The 25,050-nt window shown below is 54.3% G+C and overlaps 1 protein-coding gene across 1 annotated transcript in view; it reads right to left on the minus strand.

Moving 5' to 3' along the window:
* Nucleotides 1–24,382, minus strand: part of MGAT5B (alpha-1,6-mannosylglycoprotein 6-beta-N-acetylglucosaminyltransferase B) — a 70,691-nt gene extending 46,309 nt beyond the window's left edge. Inside the window, exons 1-2 of the mRNA XM_075043951.1 lie at nt 24,163–24,382; nt 17,522–17,634 (exon numbers count right to left, since the gene is read on the minus strand). Coding sequence (XP_074900052.1) covers nt 17,522–17,634; nt 24,163–24,230 — 181 coding nt within the window. The 5' untranslated portion in view covers nt 24,231–24,382. The remainder of the gene's footprint in view (nt 1–17,521; nt 17,635–24,162) is intronic.
* Nucleotides 24,383–25,050: the final 668 nt, after the last annotated feature.

Raw genomic sequence — 25,050 nt, forward strand, 5'->3', positions numbered from 1 at the left:
TTTGGACACTGGAGCTCAGTCTGTACAGGGGCCTCCCCAAACACAGCTGAGCAAACTGGGCAAAGACATGGCCAAGAAAAACAGAAAAGCTCTGAGATGGCTTTAAGTCAGAAAATCCACATTAGTTATTTCCTCATTGGACTGAGCCCACTCCGGTGACATCCTTACCACGGTTGGGCTGTGTTCACAGCTCACAGCTCCCGGCACCCTCTGCCTGCCTGCCCCAGGTGGCTTCCAGGACTGACCACCCCCCGAATGGGGATTTCTGCTTGGGATTTGCTCCTGCTCTGACATCCTGGCACTGCCAGCGGGTCAGAGCTTAGACCTTGAACTCAGTTTTTGAGCAAGACGGAGACTGCACATCCTTCTGGTGTGCTCCTGTGCCAGTGGGTGAATCTGGAGGTCAGGGGAAGGACCTGATACAACCCCTGCAGCTGGCCAGAAGAGCTTAAACCACAATCACCACATTTCCATGGACGGAGCGGTACCCCTGGCCCAAGGATTTGGATCCCAGCTTGTTTTGAGGGGGTCAGGTCATGCTCGTTCACCGGGAAGATGCAAGGATCACATCTGGGAAGGCAACAGAGATGACTGAGAGCCACTGCTGCCTTTGCCACTCAGGGCTGGGCTGTCACCCCAATTTGTAGCCAGGCTGCATTCATTTAATTACGAAGGCCTGTTTAGTGGTGCAGCTCATTTGAAATTTAAATGGCTGCTCGCAAAGCCCGGGCAGAGAAACAGCTCTGGCCCCTGATTAAAACCAAGATACACGTACAAAGCTTGTCCCCGCAGAAGAGACCTGGGAAAAGCCCTTTCCTGAGGGGGTCAGGATGAGTCCCAGGAACCTCTCCAGCCCTGCTAAGGGAGCCTAATCCTGCCCTGGGCAAGGTGGAAAAGGGAAACTGAGGCACAGGGCTATACAGGGCTCACGTTTCCAGCAGGCAGCAGTGAGCCGATGTCCGTGCCAGGCACCCAGGGGTGCTCAGCACCGTGTCCCCACCACCCGGGCAAAGCTCCCCAGGGATCGCCCCATTGCTCAAGCAGGAGCAGGAGACGGAGCTTTCCTGCTGCTCGGGCCACATCCAGACCCCAGGCAGTCCAGCCGAGAGCGCCTGCTCTGAGTCCTCACCGCAGAAGCACAGCTGACAAGACAGCTCTGCTCCCAACTCACTAAGGAGGGACGAGGATATTCAAACCGCGGAATGAAATCGTTTCCCCCTGGATCCCGGAGAAGCTGGCAGCGAGCAGAGCCACAAGCCCTGGCCCCGTCGCCAAGCCCCCAGCGCCAGCCCAGCCCCCCCCGGCTTTCCCGCTAGCTTTGCCGAGATTTCCCATTGTGTCGCTGCCACCATCCAATTTCCCAGCTAGTTTCGAGCAATTCCAGGATGCTTTTCAACAGCAAAGCTCTGAGCTTTGCTGTCAACAGTGAGCGGAGATATTCCATCTCCAATAAAGAAATAAAGAAACACCTCATATTCTAAGTAAAAATAGTAATAAAAAACAAATCTCAGCCTTCGCTGGGTTATCTTTTCAGGCACCCTGCCAGAGAGCAGAGCCGTGTGGGGCACATCTCCCTGCAGCCCTCCCCTGGCTCTTGGAGATGAAGTCGAAGCCCTTCCCCATCACCACCTTTTTCTGTTCTTGGCCTTTTTTGTTGTTGTTGTTGTTGTTGTTCCAGAAGCTTAAGGAGGATAACAAGAACGATCTGACATTTTTGGCAATGATTATTACATCTCTTGGAAAGTGTGTCTCATTAAAACCAAAAGAAAGGCGGAAAAGTGCTGAAGCGACTGTTTTAAAAATGCAAGAGCCAGGATTAATTTGTTAACCTGAAGCGGAGACCCAGACACCCGCCGAACGGCTGCTCAGCTGCCTGACAGTGCGTGCCAGCGACGGGGATTCGGAGGATGGAGGCGAGCCCAGCCAGTACCCCCAGCTTCTCCCCTTAAGCCAGTGATGAAGATCCCTGAGACACTTGCAAACAGCACTGCAGGCAGACAGGATAAACCCAAACCCAACTCGATAGCATGAAACCCCAGTAAAATAGTCTTGCAAGCCACTTTTTTTTTTTTAAAAAGCAAGCAAGCTGCTAATTACAAAGGAAAAATATTCTAATTACCCTTGATAATCAGCAATGATGGGAAAGAAAACACAAGTAAAACTGCTCAACAGATTAATTGGAGTTTGCTAAAGTATGACAGGTTTTTGACAGTTTTTCTGAGTGGCAGCCACTCTTTAAAGGCAATCACTGAACCTGACAGAGGTTTTCATAGCAGCACTAGGAAATAATGATTGCAATCAATCATATCTTACTGGATTTCATGAGACATGCTGGTAAACACAGCAGAGGGAGGAGAATTATTTATGGTGCTTCAGAAGAGCATACAGCTAAGTAATTGGATGAAATCATAGAAAAAAAAGAAAGCATCCCCTAAGGGTGATGTCTAGTGGAAGAAGAAATAGTTTTTCTGCGAAACCAGTGGAATAGTCAACAGCCAATATGCTCAAATTTGGATGGGTCGAAACCCTAGGGAATTCACTAATGATACACTTGTCTTTAAAATACCTTCTTGGAGTGAATACCTCCCTGGGCAGGCGTCCCACCCCCTGCCATTACCTGTCACCGAAACCTCCAGGAATGGGAGCCAGGACAGGCGCGCGGATGAGTTTTGCTGCATGTGCAGACCTGGCCGCAAGGGTGAAGTTCAATGCCAGATGCCTCGGGGCGACCATGCAGGAGCAGAGAGCAGCTGAGAAAGCACCATTTCACGGAGCATCTCCGGCGTGGCCACGGCACGAGGGACTCCCTGCCGGGCAGCCCAGTACAAGGCTGGGACCAGTGGAGATGACGTGAAGTGGCACTGGCAAAGCCCAGGTTGTGCCACAGGGGAAAGAGCAGATGAGAAGGAGTTTCCATGCTCAGGCATCATGTTTTGGGATCCTGAGCATCCTCCCCATGCCGCCCCACCACTGCTCACACTGGGAGCCATCTCCACCCAGCACTTCACAAGCACGGACGGAGTGTGCAGGATGTCACCCTGTCACACGGGTTTATGTGCGGTTCTTGGATGCTTGGGCTGAGGTTTTCAAAAGGAGCTAAAACCCCTCATGAGAAAAAAAAATAGCACTTTGAGGGCACATTCCCTTTAGCCACCTGTCCGTGGGTCACTTGGGCCCATCCTGCTCAGGGCAGGGGGGGTCACATGCTGCTCAGCATCAGCTTCACGCCAAGAAGATGGGAAAAGAGAAACATGTAGGGGAAATGATGTTTGAGCTGCACACCAGCATTCAGCCCAACACATCCCTTGCGTTTTCCTCCTTGTGGGTGCAGGACCCCAGTGCCACCCCATAGGTGCAGAGGTGGCATTGGTCGCTTACAGGGAGCTTTTCCACCCAAAAAACAGTCCAGTTTCAATGAGACCAAAAGCCTCCCTAACGCAGCAGCCACAAGAGTCCATGTTCCGGGGGGAGACCGAGGCACAGCCTCGACCCACATCAGTGTGAACAGCACTGAAACATCCCCCTGACATTTAAAATGCAATTCCACAATATATCTCTGCTGTTCATAACATGGCTGATTTGTTGTTGATTTTTCCCCCCCCACTTCTCAGACATAAGTTATATCCCTGCCTGGCTGTCTCGCAACAGCTGAACGCTCCAGTACAAGAAGGGAATTTGCTCAGAGATGGTAAGATATTACTTACGTCCACTGAAAATACCAGCTGAATTAATTTCAATCCAAAGCATCATTTGCTTTGCTTTGTTTTTCTCCTTTAAAGGACAACTCCAGGCTACTTAAACCCCTCAAAAGGCCAACTAGCCAAGGGCTCCAGCTAACCCTGACACATAATCCATTACCATCACAGCCCAGAGACCCAGCACTAACCGGCAACAAGAAAGCCCAAGGCGAGGGTCAGCCCGGCAGCGACGGTCACCTCCTGTCTCCATCCCTTCGGCACCCACCCTGGGAGGCAGCTGCTCCAGGGATGGATGAGCTCCATAGCTGCACCCCTTGAGGGCACCCACTCACCAGCATGAGCACCCAGCCAGTTGTTGCCTCCAGCAAACCCACCCACATTTGCCGTCAGACTGCTACGGATTTATTATTTGAAGTTATACAAAGAAAATACGGACCTGCTTAGCCAGTGCCCCAACGCAAAAAGCACAAGGAGCCACACAGGGAGCTGTCACGCCAGCAGCAGCAATTTGCACCTGGAGGTGCCCACGAAGCAGCTTGGGGGCTGCCAGTGAAGCAGACGCTTCAGTACGGCTCCAGCTGCACCATCGATCTGCTGCTGAGCCACTGGAAATGGCCGGCAAGGAAGCGGTTCCCTGGCAATCAGCCAAATTAAGCAGCCTTAAGTCACCAGCTGGTAAAGCAGATTATATCCCACCTGCCTGCTATCATCTACCCCCTGGATTTATCCATCCCCTCATCCACTCCTGTGCAATCAACGGCAAGCGTGCAGCTTCGGGGGTGTTTTCGCTCCTTCTCGCCACATCCACGGGCGGGCAGAGCCCACCAGGTCCCACTGGCAGCCGTGTGCCATGGCTGAGCCAGGCAGGAGCCACCCCAGGGTTCTGCTAACGCAGCCATGCGATAGCAGCAATCGCAACCCTGCCGCAGGCTCAAAAGACCCCCCCGGCTTTCCGACAGCCCCCCTACATGCACCGGCAGTGCCTGGGGGGCAACACACCACAGCGGGGGGACCGATCTGCTGCAGAAGTTCCCCGTCTGAAAGCAAGAGCGGGCTGTGCCATGGCATGCACACTGCCCGAAACAGCACCAGCAGATGGGAAGCAATCCCGTTCGGCCCCATAAATCACTCCCGCAAGCCCCATGCCACCCCTACGGCCAGGTACCGCTCTGCCCACCCCGCTCCCGGACAGCCACGGCAAAGCCACATCCTTGGGCTCCGCTCTCCCACGCTGCCAACAGCTTCACGAGCGATGATCTGTACCCCCGCTTTCCTTCTGCAGCCCCGCGCCCCAGCACGCTGCAGGTCCTCCCCCGGGAGGCTGATGCCCCACGGGAGGCTGATGCCCCCCCAGGAGGGTGATGCTGGACTAGGTTTCACGGAGAAGCTTGGCTAGAGAGAGGCCACGGAGAGGTTCTGAGCAAACCTCAGCCTCCACCCAAGGTCCCACCAGTCCTCCTCCAGCCTGCTGCTGCACACAGCATGGAGGGGGGGGTGCCAGCCCGGTGTCCCCCTACCAACCCCGCTGGGTTTGGGGTCTCCGCTCCCTCCCTCTGGGCAGCCCTTCGGCTGTGGGACCTCGAGCTGAGCCTGCAGAAGGGGGTCCTGCCTCTTCTCTACCCCAACCAGCTCCCCCTGCCCACACCCCCCTAAAGGCAACGCCTGTAAGAGCAGACTGCAGCTCTCTATCTCCACCCTAACACATGTTCGCTCCCCATTTCCATATAAATAAGAAAAGGCAGGAAGCTGAGCAATACAAATAGACACATTCACAGACAGGAGCGTTTCATTACCGCAAGGGAGAGCGCAGGGCTGTTCCCCCCCAACTTTTATTACTCCTTACCCCCGCACACACACCAGACACCTGATGTTCCCGATGGGACATGGGGATGGTCCCACAAGTCCTGCCACAAGCCATCATTCGCCAGGCAAAATGAGCTCGGTCATCTCTTCCTCTCCCCAGCAGTCCCAGGAGATGGGCTGGGGAAGGCAGGTAGCTGGGGAAGAGGAGACCAATATGCACAACCCCAGCACAAGCTGCAGTTCACTTTTCACTTAGTTTATTTTTTTTAACCCCATCTTTCCCCCCTTTCTCATCCCCCTTTCACTTTTTTTTGAAAAAGTACCAGCAGGGTATTTTTAGTTGTTCCTCTATTGCCAGCCAGCACTATTTTAAATTGCATTTTAAGCTGTTCTGCAGTGCTCCAAACACCTCGCGCTGCAGGCAAGGCTTTCAAACTACAAGATTAACATCGATTTTAAATTGCTTCCTAAAACACAAGGGCTCCAGTACAGGGCTTGCTCAAGGGCAGTTGACAGTAGCAAAGCCCAGAGGGCACCAGGGCTCCCAGGGCATGGCTGGATGCTGTCGGCACCAGGGGCAAAGCTGGGTGCTGGTTTTGCAGCCGGGACCCCCAGCTCCAGGCGATAAGGAGCACCCACTGGTTCCACGGCACAGGGGCAACCCCAGAGCGGCTCCACAGACCCACGAGCCAGGGACCATCTCCATCACCAACCTCATTTCAGTTCTTGGCCTTTACAAGAGAGGTATCCCTCCAAGGGCATCAGAATTTAACTCACCTGGTTCTTCTCCTCACAGCCCATGTTGCTGACCTGGGGAAAATTAAATTATCAGAAGCCGATGCCCCAAGGATTGCAGGAAATCAGCCCAAACCCCTCGGGCAGAGGAAGGATTTGACCCAGCATTTGCACGCCCCAAGATCAACCAGGAGGGCTTCGGGAGGCTCAGCACCACCATCGCTCCGCTGGCTCTGCACGTCCAGCACTCGAGCCCGCAGCCTTATTTACAGCTGCCCCAAAACGTTATGTTTCAGAAACAGCAGAACTCACTAATTTAACATTTCCAAAATGATTACCATTTCTTTTTCAGCCAAAAATATTGGCCAAACAGTGCCGGGCATCCTGCCACTCTGTTTCCAGGGGCGAATAAATCATCCCCTTCTTCCAAACCCATCAGCCTCCACCGAGCCCAGCAGCCAGATCCTTCCAGCAGCAGCAGAGCGGGGCGGCAGCCCAAAGCAGAGCCCGCAGGAGCCGGGGGGCACTGGCAGAGCCGCGGGACGAGCCTCAGCTAATCTCTGCCCAAGCTGAACCGAGCCCCGGTCTCTCGTTTAGGCCAGAGAAACAAATAAATCAGTGGGAAAAACCAGCTTTTACAGAGGCTGCTATGGTTCCCACTGTGCTAGTTTTATTTTCTGAAGTACCTGCTGCCTCCCGGGCTCAGGATGAATTTTGATTTAGGAGTGAAAAGGGGTAATAAAAGCATAAAGAGCCATTAACTTTCCTCCTGGCCGTGGTGGGGTGTTTGCTCATCACACGTTGATGGAAATACCATTTGACTTCCTTATGAGCTATAGAAAATCAATTAATTGATTTAATCATTCCCTGGGAGTCGCTGCTTATGGAGATAACAGAGCGCTGGGGCCAGCGGGATGCTGCTCCTCCCTCCTCCGACACGGCGGCGGCAGGGAAGGGACCAGCACACATCGCTGCACAGAGATCTTCATCTCTGCTCCACCAGTTTAAGACTCATGAATTCACACTTCCATCTTCCAGTAAGTTTGGTGGCTTTTTTTTTTTTTCTTTTTAAGCCTGCAGGCATCCAATTCTGAGCAGCAATTGTATCAAACAGGCACTTCTTCAGTAAGAGACGTGTTCCCAGGGTGGATTAAGCCTTAACCACTACTACAGCAGCCCTTACGTTTCTTACCCCTCTGTGCCCTGCAAAGCACCGATCTGCATTTTACTCCCCCAGCACATCCCTGCAGAAGTCGGCAGTAACCCCAGTATCATGTGGAGACCCCACGGATGCCTTTATTTTCCTCATTTTAACAGCACTCGTTTCCCTGCCTGCAATAGCAATTTAATAAGAGCAGTAAAGTTTTACACTTCCACTTTAAACTCCCTTTCCAAGCGTGGGCTGGAGATGGGAGCACAGTGCACATTCACCAGCCCAACGAGATGCAGTGTGCTGGGACTGATGTGGGATGGCCCACGGGGACACCAGAAGCAGCAGGCACAGGAGAGGAATTAACCCCTACTTTCTCCACCTGGGCAAAGCAATGGTCTGCTCCAAAAAAAAGCAGATTAAGGACACCCTTGTGCTGCCCGTGGGGGTGTGAGCCCGCCACCAGCAGCAGCCTCTCGCTGCAGCATGGTGGACCCAACGGCACTCGCACCCCAGGGTGCTGCGTGGGGTGCGGGGGGGGCAGCTGACACCCACAGTCGCTCCCAGCAGCGTCCATCACCAACAGCTATTCCTCAGCACAGAGCACCACTTTAACCCATAATTAAAGAAGCCTTCCCATACTCAAGAGCAAGAGCAGAGTAAGTTGTTACTGCTGCCGCGTGCGGCGTTATCCTCTTAAAAGAGCCCCTGGAGCAACTGAGCATCTGGCAGGAGCCGGCAGGGAGCGGGGCCGAGGGGGAGACAGAAAGCCCTCACCCAGCATCTGGGCTCTGCCCTGCTTTGGGGTCTCCATTAACCCCCTTCTCCCCACCAATGCTTGGACAACAAGGAAGCGAGAGAACGTTCCTGAGCAACAGGAGCTGCCAGAGCACGGCACCTCTGGGCCAGCTTCAGAGCCAGCCCCACCGCCCCAGCATTTTTCTAGGGGAGGAAAAAATCAAAAGCCCATCTTTCCCAGCACCGCTCCTCACCAAGGAGGTGTTCCCAGTACCAACCACCTCGGCTTGGCACCGACCAGGCAACTTCTTACAGCATCAGCTGGCTGCTCTGGCCCCCGAGGCTGCTGGCCCCCGAGGCTGCTTGGAGCAGCTTTGGATGGGACGGACGCAGCAAGGCTGGAAACGAGCCCCAGGCACTGAAGAGCTGCCTAGCACGCTCCTCCCCATGGGTCTCCCCTGGCTGGCACCCCTCCAGCGGCTCACAGGCTCCAGGAGACTCTTAATCCAGCTCTGGATGCAGCAGCAGAAAAAAATTAAGCGTTGGGGACATGCGGGATCTGCACGTCCCAGTTGTCATGGAGGTGACACGCACCCCTTACCCACACCCTCTCCATGGGGACCCGGGGAAATGCTCCGGCTAACGGCCCCACAGGCACTGGGGGAGGAGGGGAACCTCCTGCTGCCTTTCGAGAGGGTTTGGCATAAGGAAATTCTGGATTCAGATCATGAGAACAGCCTCATCCCTCTGCCTGGACAAGCATCCCGGCCACTGCCGGCGCCATCCGGTGAGACACGCTCAAGCAGCGGATCCTGACAAGCCGCTTACAAGCCGCTGCAGACACTTACCCAGAGCTGCTCAGCAGACAACATCAAAACATAACACACACAGCCCAGGAGAGGGTTATAACTCACTCGGGAAGAAAGTGGGAATAATTAGCTGAGTTTGCACAGCAGATTCTGCTCGGCTCCCTCCCTCGCTCTGCCTGTGCCTTCCCCACCACCGTCAGTCGGTTACACGAGTCTTTGCAGCTGGTTCTCCTGTCACCTTCGCCATGCATTAAAGGCATCAAGATATAAATTTATAACACGTGTGACTTTTTGAAAGCGAAAGGAACAGGAGCATCCCTGGAACCATGCGTCTGTGCATCACGTCTCAAGGAGGCAGCAGCCCAAGTCCTCACTCCTGGGTGCTCTCTCCAGCAATGTCAGGTAAGAAAAGGGATCGTCAAAGCCACAAAACAACTTTCAGATACTTTGCCCAACTCAAGCTCCTGTCAGAAGAACTACGTGCTTTGCCGAGAAGAAATAACTGAGGAGCAGATTGGGATCTGTCACAAGCGGCAGTGACCCCAGGTTGCACACCGGTCCAGAAATTACCTTTCCCAAGAGAGAGGGAACTGGGATGTGAGGATGAACACATCTGTGTTTTCCTTTAAAGCTCCTTCAGGCTGAGCAGCATCTCACTGCAGCCAGGACCTCGCAGGCAGAGCCCACCCAGCCGTCCCCACCTCTGCTGTCCTCCCTTGCGATGAGCTGCACGCAGAGGGTACGCGGCAGGTCAGGATCATGCCCGCAGACCTCCTCCTCCCCTCCCAGCACAGCTGACTGTGAGGGAGGACGACAGTTATTCAAGCTCACTCTGATCGTTAGCAAATCCAAGCTTGACCTTTCTGCATCTTCTGTGAGAACAAACGGCGATGGCACCTGGCCATGCTAACCCAGCTGGGATGCTGCTGGAGCAGAAAGAAAACCAGCAGAGACAGGAGCGGGAGCAAAGGACCCCTCCGAGGAGATCATGTAGGTTCTCACGTTTCTATTTGGCCTTTTTGCTCCGCTCCTCGGGGAGCAATTCAGGGGATTGAAATAACATGAGATCCCATCGCTTCACGGTACTATGACTCTGGAACGGCAAAGATGCCCTACAAAACCCTGAGCAACCTTCAACATTATCTTCTGCAGCACAATTCCCACCCCTCCGCCCCCCTCCACCAACATCCATGCTCTGGAAAGAAACAGAAGCCACAAACACCAAAGTATTCAGCTGTGCTGCACAGCCCTAAAGAATCTCCCTCTCTTTCCTCTCCTGTGTTCACTGATGGAAGAAATTGCTTTAAGCAGGTGAGACTCCAGGAACTGGAGCAAACAACAGCCGCAGGAGAGGCAGAGCACTCCAGTAGCTGGAACACAGGAGGGATGCTGGGTTTGGGGAGAACAGGGCGGGACTTCTGCTAGGTGATGTTAAACACCATTGCCAGTGCAACATGCCTTGGCTGTTGTCTGCTGGACCTCTCCAGAGAGTCCCATACCCCAACATAGCAAACCAGAGCCATCCTGACACCCCAAGAAAGCAGCGGTGCTCTGCTTCACCCACAGCCGGCATCCAGGACAAGATGCCCCAAGCCAGCAAGTGGGGCTTCCCCAGCAGGCTTTCGCCGTAACTTTTCCACATTTATTTTTCTTTCCCTGCAAAATGAAAGTGAATGACCAAATCTCAGAGGCTTTTGCAGCAGAAGCTGTTCTCTGGCCACCTGCACTTCTGCTGTGCCACAGACCAAGGAAAGTCCCTGCAGGCGCTGATGCACTGCCCACCTCCAGACAGCTTCCAGGTCAAGGCAGTTACCTCTGCCCAGCTGCAGAAAATCCCAGGACTGGGAAACCCCCTACCCCAGCCCACAAGCTGTTTAATATCCCACCAGGGTTGTATTGGCTTTGTGTGGCAAGGTTTTGGTAGCGGGGGGGGTGGGTTACAGGGGTGGCTTCTGTAAGAAGCTGCTGGAAGCTTCCCCTGTGTCCGACAGAGCCCATACCAGCCGGCTCTGAGACAGATCCACCACCGGCCAAGGACGAGCCCATCAGTGATAGTGGTAACGCCTCTGGGATAACATTTTTAAGAAGGAAAACAAGTTGTGGGACAGACAGAAACGGCAGCTGCAGAGTGAGAACATGTAAAAGAAACAGCCCTGCAGACCCCAAGGTCAGTACAGAAGGAGAGGGAGGAGATGCTCCAGGCGCCGGAGCAGAGATTCCCCTGCAGCCCGTGGTGAGACCCTGGTGAGGCAGGCTGTCCCCCTGCAGCCCAGGGAGGTCCACGGTGGAGCAGATATCCACCTGCAGCCCGTGGAGGACCCCACGCCGGAGCAGGTGGGTGCCCGAAGGAGGCTGTGACCCTGTGGGAAGCCCATGCTAGAGCAGGCTCCTGGCAGGACCTGCGGATCTGTGGAGAGAGGAGCCCGTGGAGCAGGTTTTCTGTCAGGACTTGTGACCCCGTGGGGGACCCATACCGGAGCAGTCTGTGCCTGAAGGACTGCAGCCCGTGGAAGGGACCCATGCTGGAGCAGTTTGTGAAGAACTGCAGCCTGTGGGAATGACTCACGATGGAGAAGTTTGTGGAGGACTGTCTCCCGTGGGTGGGACCCCACACTGGAGGAGGGGAAGAGTGTGATGAGTCCTGCCCCTGAGGAGGATGAAGTGGCAGAAATAACGTGTGATGAACTGACCGTAAACCCCATCCCCGTCCCCCTGTGCCACTGGTGGGGGGGGGGGGGGGGGGGCTGGTAGAGAATCCAGGAGTGAAGTTGTGCCCGGGAAGAAGGGAGGGGTGGAGGGAAGGTGTTCTGAGATTTGGTTTTATTTCTCATTACTTTACTCCGGTTGATTTGTAATAAATTGAGTTAATTTTCCCCAAGCTGAGTCTGTTTTGCCCATGACGGTAATTGGTGAGTGATCTCTCCTGTCCTTATCTTGACCCACAAGCCCTTCGTTATATTTTCTCTCCTCTGTCCAGCTGAGGAGGGGGGAGTGATAGAATGGCTTTGGTGGGCAACTGGCATCCAGCCAGGGTCAACCCACCACAAGGGCTCATAGCCTGCAGCCCCGAGGAGATCAGACCCCAAAACACATCTCAGCAACCTAGGATAAGGTGCAACAGCCTTGCAGAGGACGTGTGTCACCCCTGCTTCCTTGCATTTTCCAGCTTGTGCTCTAAAATCAGCTCTCCCCCACTTTTGTCTTTCTTTTGTCCCCTGTCCCCACTGATCCTGTTTCCAAAGCAGCTGAGGGAACAACACAGGATTGTGGTCACCAACAGGAAACCAGCTGGAGATGCTGCTGGGAGCTCATTTTGGGGTGGAAAAAGGCAGGTGTTGAGCTCTCAAGCTGAGCACCAATCCAGGCAGGAAACACTTGAAAACGGGTTGAAAAGGCAGTTATGGGAACAGTAAACACACAACTCCAGTGCTCAGCAAACCCCCACTTCCCAAAGGCGTCGAGATTCAAGGACCTCAGCACCAGAACTGCTGTTGCAGCACACAGACCCCAAGCACCAAAATACCTCTATCTAGATGAACCGCTCAAAGCACTTGTATCAAAGTACCACCAAGGTCAGCTGAAATTAAATCAGAGCCCTCTTGCAAGGATCAGAAGCCCGCAGCAAGGGCAGAGCTCAGCTCCAGCCATTTCGGGACATCAGGACCTGTCCTACACATCCCCTGAGACTGCAGCAAATTCTTCCAGCACCTCGTACCCTACCAGACAGGAATCAACAGCAGGAGAAATCAGAAGTCTTGCCATTTTTTAAACTAGCTACAGCAGTTGCAGGCAATATTCCAGCCACATCTAATCACGTTTTAACACTTAATAACCTATTTTCCTCCACTAATCCCCTGCAGCAGCAAGCTCCACCAGTGGGATGTACATCACTGCCGAAACCGGACTGGGGCACAGCTGCGGGCAGAGGGACTGCTGCCAAATCCCTCCATAGCCACACCACCACCACCACAATTAAAGATTCTGGTGCTTTTTCAGGATCAGCCCTGTGCCTCAAGAGAGCTTGACTCCAGCACTAAAACAAAACTGAAAGATGCTTGGAAAAAAATCCAAACAGTTTAAATTCTAAGAAGGAGAGAAGCGGGCACAGAAAACTCAATCTCAAGTCTAGAGCCCTTCCCAAAGCGTCTCCCACATTCAAAATTTATAGACTTGTCTGTTCTCTTTTTTTATCTAGATCTTTGTGTGTAGAACAAATTCTCGCAGTGGCCATTTCAAAACAAAGGAACCTTTGTCTGTGTTTACTTGACAGCAGCGGATTAGGATAAAATAACTTGCATTTCAGAAGGGTTTTTTTATTTATTGTTAAGACGCAAAGCCTCTGCTGCATCGAATCACCAAGCAGAGAATCCATCTGAGGAATGATTTCTGGCACACACCGAGAAATTTGGCTTTTGGAGAGAGCCTCTGAGAAGAGGATTCACATACAAAAATAAAATTAAAAATGGGATTAACTTTTGGACTGTGACATTATCCATTTCTCCTTTTCATGCTCCTGCCTCACATCTATCTTCATTTTGGTTTTGATCAGCTGCTCACACAGTTCAGAAGCCGAGAAAGCTCTGGGCAAGTCTTGGGCATTTTCATAAGCTTCCCCTTGGATTGCAATATCCGAGGTTCAATGCTGGGCTGGTCAGCACACCCAGGGAGAAATAGGAACAGCCTCAGCCTAGACTGGACCACAGACTGCGAGTTTTACACTTATTCACAACCCGACAGGATTTCTCCAATGCAAATGATTTTTAAGTGCTCGGGTGCTGGGCTTGACCTCCCCCGGCTCTTTGCAGCCACCCCAACCCTGCAGGCATTTGAGTGCACGGGCAGCTTCACTTGCACAGCATCGCTGCTGAGCCTGGTGGCACGCGTGGAAACAAGGACCAGAGCAAACAGCCACAAAAGCCAGGATCACCCCCAGGAAGGGCCGCAGGAGCGGACACTCGCTAGCCACAAACGTACCCAACTAAATACATCAGCTATGCTGGTAAAGCAGCCCACACCCAGAGCGTATGGAGAGAGGATGCTGCCAGCTTGCAATGCAAAATTAATCAATTAATGAATAATGCTCAAAAGGGCCCATTAAACCCAATGCTTCGATGAGCCCGTGCAGAGTGGAGAGCAGCAGCAGGGACCAGGCTCCTTCCCCAGGTGGGATCACCAGTGTGCTCCAGAAGGTTTCATGCTGGGAGCCCAGTCCGGGGAGATATTCAAGCCCAGGCTTTCATGCATGGCAGACCTGAAGCCATGCACCCAATAACTCCTCCAAAGCCAATGGCCCTGAACCTGTGCAGCTTTGTGTGTATACTGGCCCGATTCCCACCATTACTCACATCAAGAACTAATCAGCCCAGCAAAATTAACCTGCTCCTTTGAGCTTGTCTTCAGACTAGCATTGCGCACTTAACAGCAACGATAACGACCAGCAATATTTCTTGGGTTTCCTCAGGATCCATAACGCATGCTAATTAGACACCAGTTTGTTATTCAAACAGACCTATTGAGATGCCGCAGCACTATTAAGAAGCATATCCACCTCTGCTCCCACCGACCCACACCAACTTTGACGTGCATCCAGCGCTCCTCCACCGGAGCTCAGCATCACCCCAGCCAGGAGGGATCTCTGGAGTCCCTTCCCCAACCTCCAAGCAGAGCAGAACTGGGGGTCAGACCGAGCTGCCCACTGCCACACGTCAGCCAGATACGTTTTGAAAGTTTCCAAGGATGGAGTTTCCCCACCTCACCAGCTTCCTGGAGGCTTTGGCCCCCCATCTCCCAGTGGCACCAGTGAGGTTGCCCAGCATGCATCGTCCCTCCTGCTTTCTTCTGTGGGTGCGATAGTTGGGCTTTCCAGCCATCAGAGCCTCTCCCAAGAGCCACAACCTTTCAAAGGTGACAGAGAGGGCTCTGCAGTGACATTGGCCAGCTCCTCTCCAGCTCCGGTCTTGTACATGCCCTGAGGTCTTGGTCCCACTCTGCTTTCGGGGTTTCTCACCCCATGTAGCTGTGTGCAGGGAGCCCTGCTGAGAACAGCTACATCACCAGGCAGGACGGCCAGTCCCTACGTACCAATATCATAGGAAAGGCTGAATCCCAACAGCCTGAACCCAGTGTTAAAAGAGCTAGAAAATGCCTCTCATGTCATGCCTGCCAAGTCCAGGGGACAAAGAATATAACCCTCTTCCAAAACGGCATCCTTCCTCCAGAAACAGAAGAGGATGCTTCATGTTTCAAAACAGTGTGTGAGACCACGAATGAACCAAATCTTCCCCAACAAGGAACACAACAGCCAAATCGGCAGCAATTCATCTGGAAGCAATATGTTGTTTGGCAAATCCATCTAATAAATAAAAAAAATAGAATGGTTTTACATTGAATTTCTGAGCTTTCTAACAAAGCAGGACTTGCCTTAGCCAGTTACAGACCTCAGAGACCAAAAGCTTGAGAAATTAGAGGACCTAGGTCATAAATCTTTTTTCTTCTTTAAATGAGACCAACCAGCCATTACCAGAAGCAACATCCAGACCCTCGGAGCGAAGCAGCGGGCATCGCTCCCAGCCAGCAAGTACAGCCCTTAGCAGAGCCAAGGGCACCCACCACGAGCTCAGATGCAGGAAGGTGAACCCATTTACACACCTCAATTTAATCACCTCAAGCAGTAAGCATGGAGGACTCAGAGATGCGAGAGCCTGAAAAAGGAGGGGGTTTTTGATCCAGCTCCAGGACTGCGCTGACATTGTGCCCAGCAAACAAGAGACACGCAAGGATGGGAATCCATGGACTTACAGATTTGGGTTAAATTGATGACAAGAATAAGGATGAGGAAAGCTATTCCACTCCAAGGCATCCAGAAAGGGGATAAAGAAGCTGGATAATTGTCTTTTTGCCATCATTTCAGCACAACTTTAGAGAGCCCTTTGGGGTGGGACCAAGGGCTTCTGCAGGTTTCTGGAAACCTTCACTGCTGTTTGCAGCACAACCTGTGCCACCTCTCAGCTCAGGCTAGTCCCACAATCAATTACTCCCTCTTTGCCTTTCTTCTAGCTCTCTGCAAGCTCCCAGGGGACACTGGGACTCTCCCGGGACACGGAGCAGCTGTAACAAGTGACACTCTTTATTCCAAACCTTTTTGGGACCCACCTCCTCAAAAGCCAAGTTTGGAGAAAGCAGTGGTCCAGGGGCTTCTGCCCACACTTCTCACATGCCGCTTCTTATCCCGAGAGGGAAGAAGTCCCCTATAACCAGGCTTCACTCACCAGCCATCCTGGGAGCTGCACTTGGCATGGGGACAGGGACATTACCACAGCACCCACCCTCCTCACCGGGGCAGGTACCCTGACCGTGGTAAAACATGCAGAAAATACCAAAAGGCAGTGATCCTGCAACCTGCTCCGGCTCAGGCTGAGGTCAGCCAGGCAAACACCAGTCCCTTGGAGAAAGGGCTTAATGGAGTTGATGATGGGAACAATTAGGGGAGCACAGGGGGAGAAACGCCAGCCGCCATGTGCTCCATCCACGGGGGAGAAAACAAAGCCAGCTGCTGCAGGCTGCCCATTAATCTCTCTGAAAGTCAACTAAGCAGTTTACAAGCACCATCCAGCTTCTGGAAACCACCACTTTAGTCCTCTCCTTCCGTAGGAAAGCAACCAGCACTTCTTCCAGCACCACAAGAAAAGGATTTAATGCCCAAAAATCACATTCCAGGTGAGGCTGGGGAGCTCAAATCCCTCCACACCTTTGGTATGGAGGAGGAGAAGACCATGGTGGCCTGACCAAGCCTATCTCACCCTGCTCACCAGAGTTCAAGCTAGACATTTCCCTCTGTGCAATTCAGTCGTGCTGTTCCAGGCTGGGATTGTAGAGGAAAAGTAAGGGCAAAGCTCAATTCAGTGCAGCAGTGTCCTCCCAGAGCAAGAGCAGGATGTGACCCTCCCACCATGGAAGCCGTCTCCCGAGCTGACTGCACATCTTGCCAAAAAAGGTGTTTTAAAAAAAGGTAACATAAAGCACATTTGCTAAAAATCCAATATTTCTCTTCTACATTTCAGTACCTCCACGAAACCACAAAGGCCTTTTATTTCCCTGTCCCTAAGGAACAATTTCCACTCCCTGCAGAGCAAAACTGCCCAAAACGACTGAGCCCTCCAAGCACCTGAGCCAAATCCTCAGCGCATCAGACTGGGTGCAGCCCATGCAACCCCCCCCCACCACCAGCAGGTGAAGGTCTAATCCCATCAGCCCCAGTCACCGGTGTTTTCCCATCCCTCTGCTGTGAGCCAGAGCCAGCATCCACACTCCAGTACACACATGTCCCCACTGTGCCTGGACACCTCTGGATATGAGCACAGCCAGGTTTTAGCCACATGGCTGCAAAGCACCCCATGCCACAGCAAGAAGGGCCAGGATTTTCCTGAGCCACCCTGACGTCCCTGAAACAGGTCAGTAGGGAGCCTGGCAATGGAGGCATCCGAACGCCATCCTCCCTGCATCCCTGGCGCTTGTCAGCTCGCTCGGACCACATGTTTGGGGGCCATCAAGCAGCACGTGGGACAGGATGGGCACGGAGCCGTGCTTACCTTCGGTCCGGATGGTGAAGGGGGAGTCCCCCAGGCGCTTGGCTGAGAACTGCCCTCCCAGCGACGTCATTAGGAAGCACAGGGTGAAAAATCCAATGCCCAGCACAAATATCCTGCAGGAGGGAAAGCAGAGCTGTAACAAGGTGTGACGAGGAACCAACTCACTCCTGCGACAGCCCCACCACCCTTCACCCCCCCCCGGGGTAACCCACTGCAGGAGCCACTTTGTTTTGGGATGTCTGGAAGAGACAGCCGGGACAATCCCTGCCTCCTTGCCAACCACTCCATCCCCGTGGCTCACCCCATCCAGCCTGGGCAAGGAGCATCTCTGCAGCCCCAGCCCTGCGAGAGCACACCAGTACCTCGCCCCGAGCACGGCCAGACCCGCATGTGCTTCATGAAGAGCCCCAAGATGCTTCTGCCCAAACCCTGGCACTGAGCAGGCGGGTTTTGCCTGAGAACACCCTCCGAAATCCCCGCAGCCTGCTCTGACAGGCAGGCCTTGAGAGGGAGCGAAGGACTTGCAGTAGGAAAGCTGAGCCAGTCCACGACTGCCCTTACGATGCTCCACTAGATCCAGCCCAGTAACCCAGACTGCAGGAACCACTACAATAAACAATAGCCATTTTCCTCCTGGGAGAGTCCAGAGAAAAGAGAGACCTTGTACCTTCCCTTCCTCCCAAAGGATCTAAAAAAAAACAACACCAAAAAAACCCCAACACTTTTTTTTTTTTTTTTTTTTTTAAAAAAAGGTCTTTTGTTCCCCCTGTAACTAGGCCACTGGTATTTGCCATTGTGTCCGGCATCGCCTGTGGGGTGCGGGCAGCCTTGTGCACAGCAGGACGAGGAGGGACCCGCGCTGACGGCACACACGGTAGCCTGGGACCATCCCATCGCCGCTTTGTTCGTCCAGGCTGGCAGGAAAGCAGCTCCCGCGGGGACACACCGGGCAGGATGCCGACCCGCACGTCGCTCCCAGTGAGCTTGTGGTCACCCGCAGCTGCGAGAGAGGCAGGAGCTCTCAGCGCTGCTCCTATTCGGGCCAGTAACTTTTTTTGGGGGGTGAAAAGGCTAAAGGCAGGAGCTCTGTGCAAGCAGGAGGGTTATTGTGCACCAGGCAGCGTAAAACCAAGCCTTCCCGTCTCTCCAACGTGCAAGCAGAGCACGCTGCGCCAAGGGACAGACGCCTGACCTCTTTCCACCGCTCAGAGATGTTGCCACCGCCTCCGAGTCTCCGTGGAGGTGCAGCATCCTCCAACAGATGCACGGGCAAAGCCCCGGCAGAGCCGCTGCCGCGTGCCGCTTACGACGGCTCCCAGAGCCACGGCACTACCGGGGATCTCAGCCGGCCGAACCCAAGGAAAATTTCAAGGAGGAGAAGCAGAAAAGACAACTGTCAGCCAGCCTTGTGAAACAACGGGATTGTCTTCAAACAGACAAATCCTATGTGGGATAGGGAGCTGAGCAAGCCCTTAGTGGTGCCCGCTGGCATTTCTGCCTCTCAGCATCCGCGAGCTGAAGGGAAGCAAACCACAGAGGACAGGAACCAGTAACTCTCCTTTACGAGTTCACACCATTACCGCAGGGCTCAGGAGCTGCACGCAGAAACACAGCACAGCCACCCAACACCAAAACCAGGCTTTTCCAGAGAAAGACTTGGAAAGGAACACCACAGCCCTCCATCTAATCATTATTGTGTAGTTAAGAGGCAGAGGATTAGGAACCAGCCATTAAGTCTGGGCTACAACACGCCAGCATTGCAATTATCTGTTGCTAGAAAGGGCTGGCAAATAAAGTAACTTGCTTCAAAGCACTTGTTAGCTACAGGAGATGCTGTGGAGAGCTGAAGTACAGTGTCAAGCAGCTCAAGAAGGACTGGGCTTCCCTGGGGAGATCTACTGGAGGAGCACCCAGGGCAGGTCTCTACTGTCCCAGCATGGCATGGCCAGGCTTGCCCTGCCTGGAAAGGTTCCCGGGCAAGACATGGCACCTTCACAGGACCACCATGAGCTCCCTACCTCCATCCCACCAGGTCCAACACTGCTCACACACAGCCAACGCGCACCTAAGCCCCAGTCACAGGGCAGATATGCTCTCAACATCGGGCAGCTCAAGAGCAAAGGGCTTCCTCTGCCTGCTCTGAGAAGTATCAGCCCTGCCCACCGCAGAGGGGCATCTAACCCCCATCCATCCCCCCCACGGATCAGCCCTGCCCCATCCCCAGCTGGGTTCCAGCAGATCAGTATCACCTGGCCACAAGCTCTGGCCACGCAGCACTGTGCAGCTCCCCCATCCCCTTCCCATCTCTGGCCTAATCAAGAGAAAGAGCAACACCCTGGGCTCATTAGCATTAACAAGCTCTGCCAGCAGAACACTGAACACCAGCACAAAGCTCTCTAACCCTTTTGGAGACCCACAGCCAGGTGCTGGGAGAGCAGACCCACCTGGGAGAGGGGATGCTCAAGTGCATCAATAAAACTGCCTGAGTTTGTGCAGGTACTCTGGGAGTGAAGCAGTTCAAGTCCCTTTTATTTCTGAATAAGCCTGCCCTGGGGGGTGGAAAGGAGTTTAAGCAAGCTCTAAAAAGCATCATGCACTTGGCTAGTCCAGACTCCTACCCCTAAAGGCCTGGCTATAGGCAAGGCTGGCGTGCCCTACAAGCAGCCACCAGCAGAGCACAGCCATTCCCTCCCCAGGAGATGCTGATGAACCATTGAGCTCCAGCATTTGCACGCAAAGATGACTACGGACCTCAGCCCCTCTCCCAAAGCAGACCTCAGAGAATGGTTTCCAGAGAGCCGTGGTCCAGCTCCAGCAGGGAGGTGATTGTGGAGGCAGCAGAGCATCCCTGATGCTGTGAAGCAACGCGGTGTCCCATAAATTGCTTGGAGAGAGGGTGATTCAGGGACATTAGTCCGTTCCCATTATCACATCCCGTGCTGAGCCACACAGTGCAGTGGTGGGTCTGGAAGAGGCTCCCGGGAACACAACAGAGGGGATTGCAGCACCCAGCTGCAGCTCGGAGGGCTGAATTTGTCCTTGGGGGGGGGAAACACTGTCTGCCATGGCATGTCCCTGGGAGGAGAGGACAACAGCACAGTGGAGAAGGCACAAGCTGGAGGAGGAGGTCAAAGCCCAGCCATGCTCTGTGACCGAGGGTCCTCCCTGGGAGCACGTCATGGTACAAAACCCACCCGGCAACCAGCTGCCAGCTGCCCCCTTCCCCAAGGGGCATTTTAACAAAGCATCACCTGATTAAATAATCAGATCTGATCCTGCTCTTCCTTCTCACCCCTCCTATTGACAGTATCTTCATCACTATGCAAGACCTTGTTTACGCATTTTAATCTTCATAATTATACTCTGGCAAGGAGAGATGGTTAAACACCGAGAAGAAAGAAAGAGGAAGGAAAGAAAAAGAGGAAGGAAGGAAAAAGATACAAAGGTGATCTGTGCTTTAGCATCTCATTAGGAGACAAAATCTTTTTCATTTTGACTGGATTACAGAGAGAGTAGGGGAGGTGCAGGATGCTTTTTCCCTTAAAAAAGAGGGATCAGAGCCTAACTGGAATGTATACGCTTAGGAGAGAAGCAGATCCAGCCCAGCAGCAGTGCTCCAGGGAGCAGGGAGGTTGCAGGGATGGGCTCTCAACCTGAGGACCCCATCCCGTTTACTTTGTGCCAACCTTGCCCAGGTGAATAAAAATGCTTAGCCCAGCCTTAACTGAGCAGAAACTCCTTATGCAGAAAACAAATACCATGAAGTAGGCAAAACATACCAGACCCCAGACCTTCCAAATTGCTTATCAAATGCACTGGGTCCTCTGCCCCCAAAATCAAGTCTAACTCATTGAAGACCATGGAGCTCCAAAGATGAAGTAGCATCTACTCTGCGTGGTGCCTTTGCCTGTCGTCCAACATCACGTTTAATTCATTGCCCGGGCATGGTTCTGGTGCCAAGTCCCTCTCCACATCCTCCCCAAACCAAAATGTTCACAGTTCTGGGTTCTGGCTTGGTGCCCAAAAGAGAAGAAAGCCAAATTCTCCGAGTCTTTAGTGAAAATTGGAAGTGATGCCCCAGTCATTGCAGATTTTGGCGCATGGAACTTAAAGCTGGATGTGGCCAGGGAGGTCTGAGCAATGAGTTGGGAAGTGATGAGGGGAGGAAGGCCAGCAGCATCCAGCGGGACGGGGCTGTGACACTGGGACTGTCTGTCCATGCTGCTGCATCACCCAGCTGGGACCCACAGGGGGAATATTACACAGGTGTATGGGGAAACCAAGGGCTACAGAGACAGGTAACATCTTTTATTGGACAAGTTTTCAACACCCAAGTCTCCTGAACCCAAAAGCTGAGCCACAATTTCTAACAGCAGCAGCAGTTGGGCTAATAAAAAAATGCTCCCTCTCCTGCAAACCTTGTTTTGCTCAGAGCCCAACACCGTCATGGCGCTGTCGAAATGATGCTCAGCCATGGGAACCGTCCTCTATCAAGGGGACCAGAATGAATTCTCTTACAGGCCAATGTTATAGACACACAGAAAGCCTGGCTTTGGTTTCCAGCTGGCAAACTTGCCTGAACTCCCCACGTTCTGCAAAACCAAGAGCTGGGCAACCTGGACCAGGGCTCCACAGTGAATTCTTGCCCGAATCCGGCGCTGTCACAAATGAAACACCCTTTGCTACTGAGATGAAGTCAGAGCCATCCTTGGACATTTCTACAAATCATTTCTACGCTGATTTGCTCTCTCTCCCCTTCCCATTTGCTGCAGGCACTTTCACAGCTCACGGCTTTGCATTGCTTTGCTAAGCATGTCTGGAGCGTGGTTAATGAAATGTTTTGGTGCAAAGGGTCAGGTTTCCTGTTCGCTGTTTGCTGATGGCACCGCTGCCAGGAGTCTACACCAGGCAGGGGATCACACCATGGGCTTCCCTAGAGCAGCAAGGCTTTGCCCAGCCAGCAATGAGCACCCGATTTACAGGACCCATCCTGATTGCCAGTATCTTCTCCCACTCCCCTAGATCACCCCTGATTCACATCAGCTGAGAATGCGGGGTGTCGATTTTAGGGGAGCAGTGCTGATTTGCACCGGGTTACGGCTGGAGCAGGGCAATGCCAACGCTTGCCCACACTGGGCTGGGAGCAAGGTGACACAGGACCATGACACGGAGGGGTCACGCTCAGCATGACACCAATGTAGAGGGGATGCGGAGCTGGACGCTGCGGGACAGCTAGGAGAGGGTCTTGGGAAATTCTCGTCTTACAGAGAGAAAGCCTGACTGGTTAACAACAGGGTAACCCTGCTGGTTCCAGTGGCACCCGTACGGGTCTGCACTGGTTTGAAAGCAGAAGCCAGCCCAAGGCACGCAGACAGGATGGTGCAGGTGCTCTGCTCTGCCACAGACACCAGGGACCCTCCAGCCACCATAAACCCCTCATCCGCACACATCCTTATCTCCAGTGGGACTTTGTGATCACCCTGTGACTCACTCCCTGTGCTCCCCCAGCCTGATCCCAGGTCACTGCTGAAGATGGGCTTCCCCTGCCCCAGGGGTGATGCCCCAGGCACCGGGGAGAGGGATGCCCAGGCCAGCCACTGCCTCACTACGGACTTCAAACCCACTTAAGAAAGCGAATAGCCAAGCTAAGAGCATACCCCTGGGGTACATGTGTCCTTCCTACCTCTCTCACAGTCATTCCCCGACCCACGCTCGGAGAAAGCCCAAGCCGTGGGGACCCTCATGCCCCTGCTCTGCCACCGCTTTCCGACATCCCCTTGGCCAAGTTCCCCAGCCCCAGGGCACCGCCGTGGGATCCAGCAGCAGGAATCCCTCCAGACAAGCAGCGCAGAGCCAGGCAACTCCCGGGGAGAGGCTGACAACATCTCCAAACCTGAGCGCAAGCAAGCGGCGCAACCACAAGCCCCGTCCTCCCTTCCAGCTCCAGGCGGTAGCCTGGGCTAAACAAAAAGGCAGATCCTTCCGATGATCCCAGGTGATCCCCAGCCCCCAAACACAGTGGGGAGCACTGGCAACCGCCGGGCTGGGCTCACCCCACGCTGTGCTTTGGCCCCCGGCACTTTCCCCTTCTGTGGGTTTTTGATCCCTCTGCCCGTAGAAAAAGCAAGCAATTACCGACATCTCCCATGTGTCTCAAGCCTGGGAGCAACTAAAGCGCATCTCCGGTGAAATAAGGAAGCTGGAGAGCAAGGACTGGAGAGGGGAAGGGAATGCATGGAGGCAAAATTGGGGAGAGTTACACCAAGGGGAAAAAAGCGATAGGTGGGCACGGGCATGCTCGGATATCAACCCCAGCCCCTCTGCCAGTTCAGGGTGGGTTTCAAAATCCCCATCAGCACCAGCAGATTTAAACCAGAGGAACTGATTCCCCCCCCCCCGAGTACCAACATCTGCGAGAAAGGTACTAAAAAAGACAGCGGCCAACAGCCCTATAATTAACCGGCACGCTGACCTGCGGGCAAACTTGCCTGCATCCCTGACAACCTAATCTGGGCTCAATCCCCCTCCACGGCGAGCTGCAGCCCCCCCCCTCCCCCCGCAAAATGTGCTCCGACAACCGCTTCCCACCCCGCAGGGGCCAGGCAAGGCGGGGGGGGCCGACAAGCAAATGCCAACTTTACCTAAAGGGTCTCAAGGTGACGAGGCATCTTCTGACCATTATCTTCCCATCCGCGTTGACTGTGATCATCGTTCAAAGTTACGGGGGGGGAGCGGGGAGGGGGCGGCCCCCGCACTCCCCCCTCCCCACGCACCCACCCACCCACCGAGGCAGCGAGCGGGGGCTTCAGCGGGCGGAGCGCGGGGTTCCGCGGGGGCGCATGGCGGGGGGGCGCGGAGCGGGGGCGCGGAGCACCTCCCCGCCCGCCCTAACCCCTACCCCAACCCGCTGCCGGCCGAGCCCATCGCCGCTCCGCTCCGCTCCGCTCCCGCGCAGCCCGTACGGGGCACCGCACCGCGCCCTGCCCCGCTCCGCGCCGCTCCGCGCAGCCCCGCGCAGGCAGCTCCGCCCCGCACCGCCCCGCACCGCCCCGCGGAGGGGCTGCGCCGGGCCCGGCGTGCCATCTAGCGGCAACCCGGCTCCGGAGCGGGGCGGGGGGGGCATACGCGTTATTCCCGGGGGTTGCCCCCGAAGGTGGGGGGGGGTCGGGAGGTATTTGGGGGGGGGTGGCCGCATCCCGGGTAGGTGAGGGTCCCCCGCCGCGGTGACTTTGGGAGCTGGGGATGGCCCTTGTTGGGAAAAGGGAGAGGGGGGTGTCAAACCCGAAAGGCCACCGTGTAGCCCCGGCGGGTGCTGTTTGGTTTTGGGGGGCTGCGAGGAGCAGGGCATGCCTCGCTTCTGGGGAAAAGGGGGGTTTGGAGTCTGGCTCCGAGAGCACCAGCCTGCGGCTTTGCTTCGCCATCGCCCTGTTTTCTTTCAGGGGGTCACGGTCAAGGCTCACCGTGTGGTTTCCCAATGTCCCCAGGCACCCCTGGGTGCTGCCGAAAGGACCGGGATGGCGTGGAGGGGC

This window comes from Buteo buteo, chromosome 13, assembly GCF_964188355.1.
Source record: "Buteo buteo chromosome 13, bButBut1.hap1.1, whole genome shotgun sequence".
NCBI lineage: Eukaryota > Metazoa > Chordata > Aves > Accipitriformes > Accipitridae > Buteo > Buteo buteo.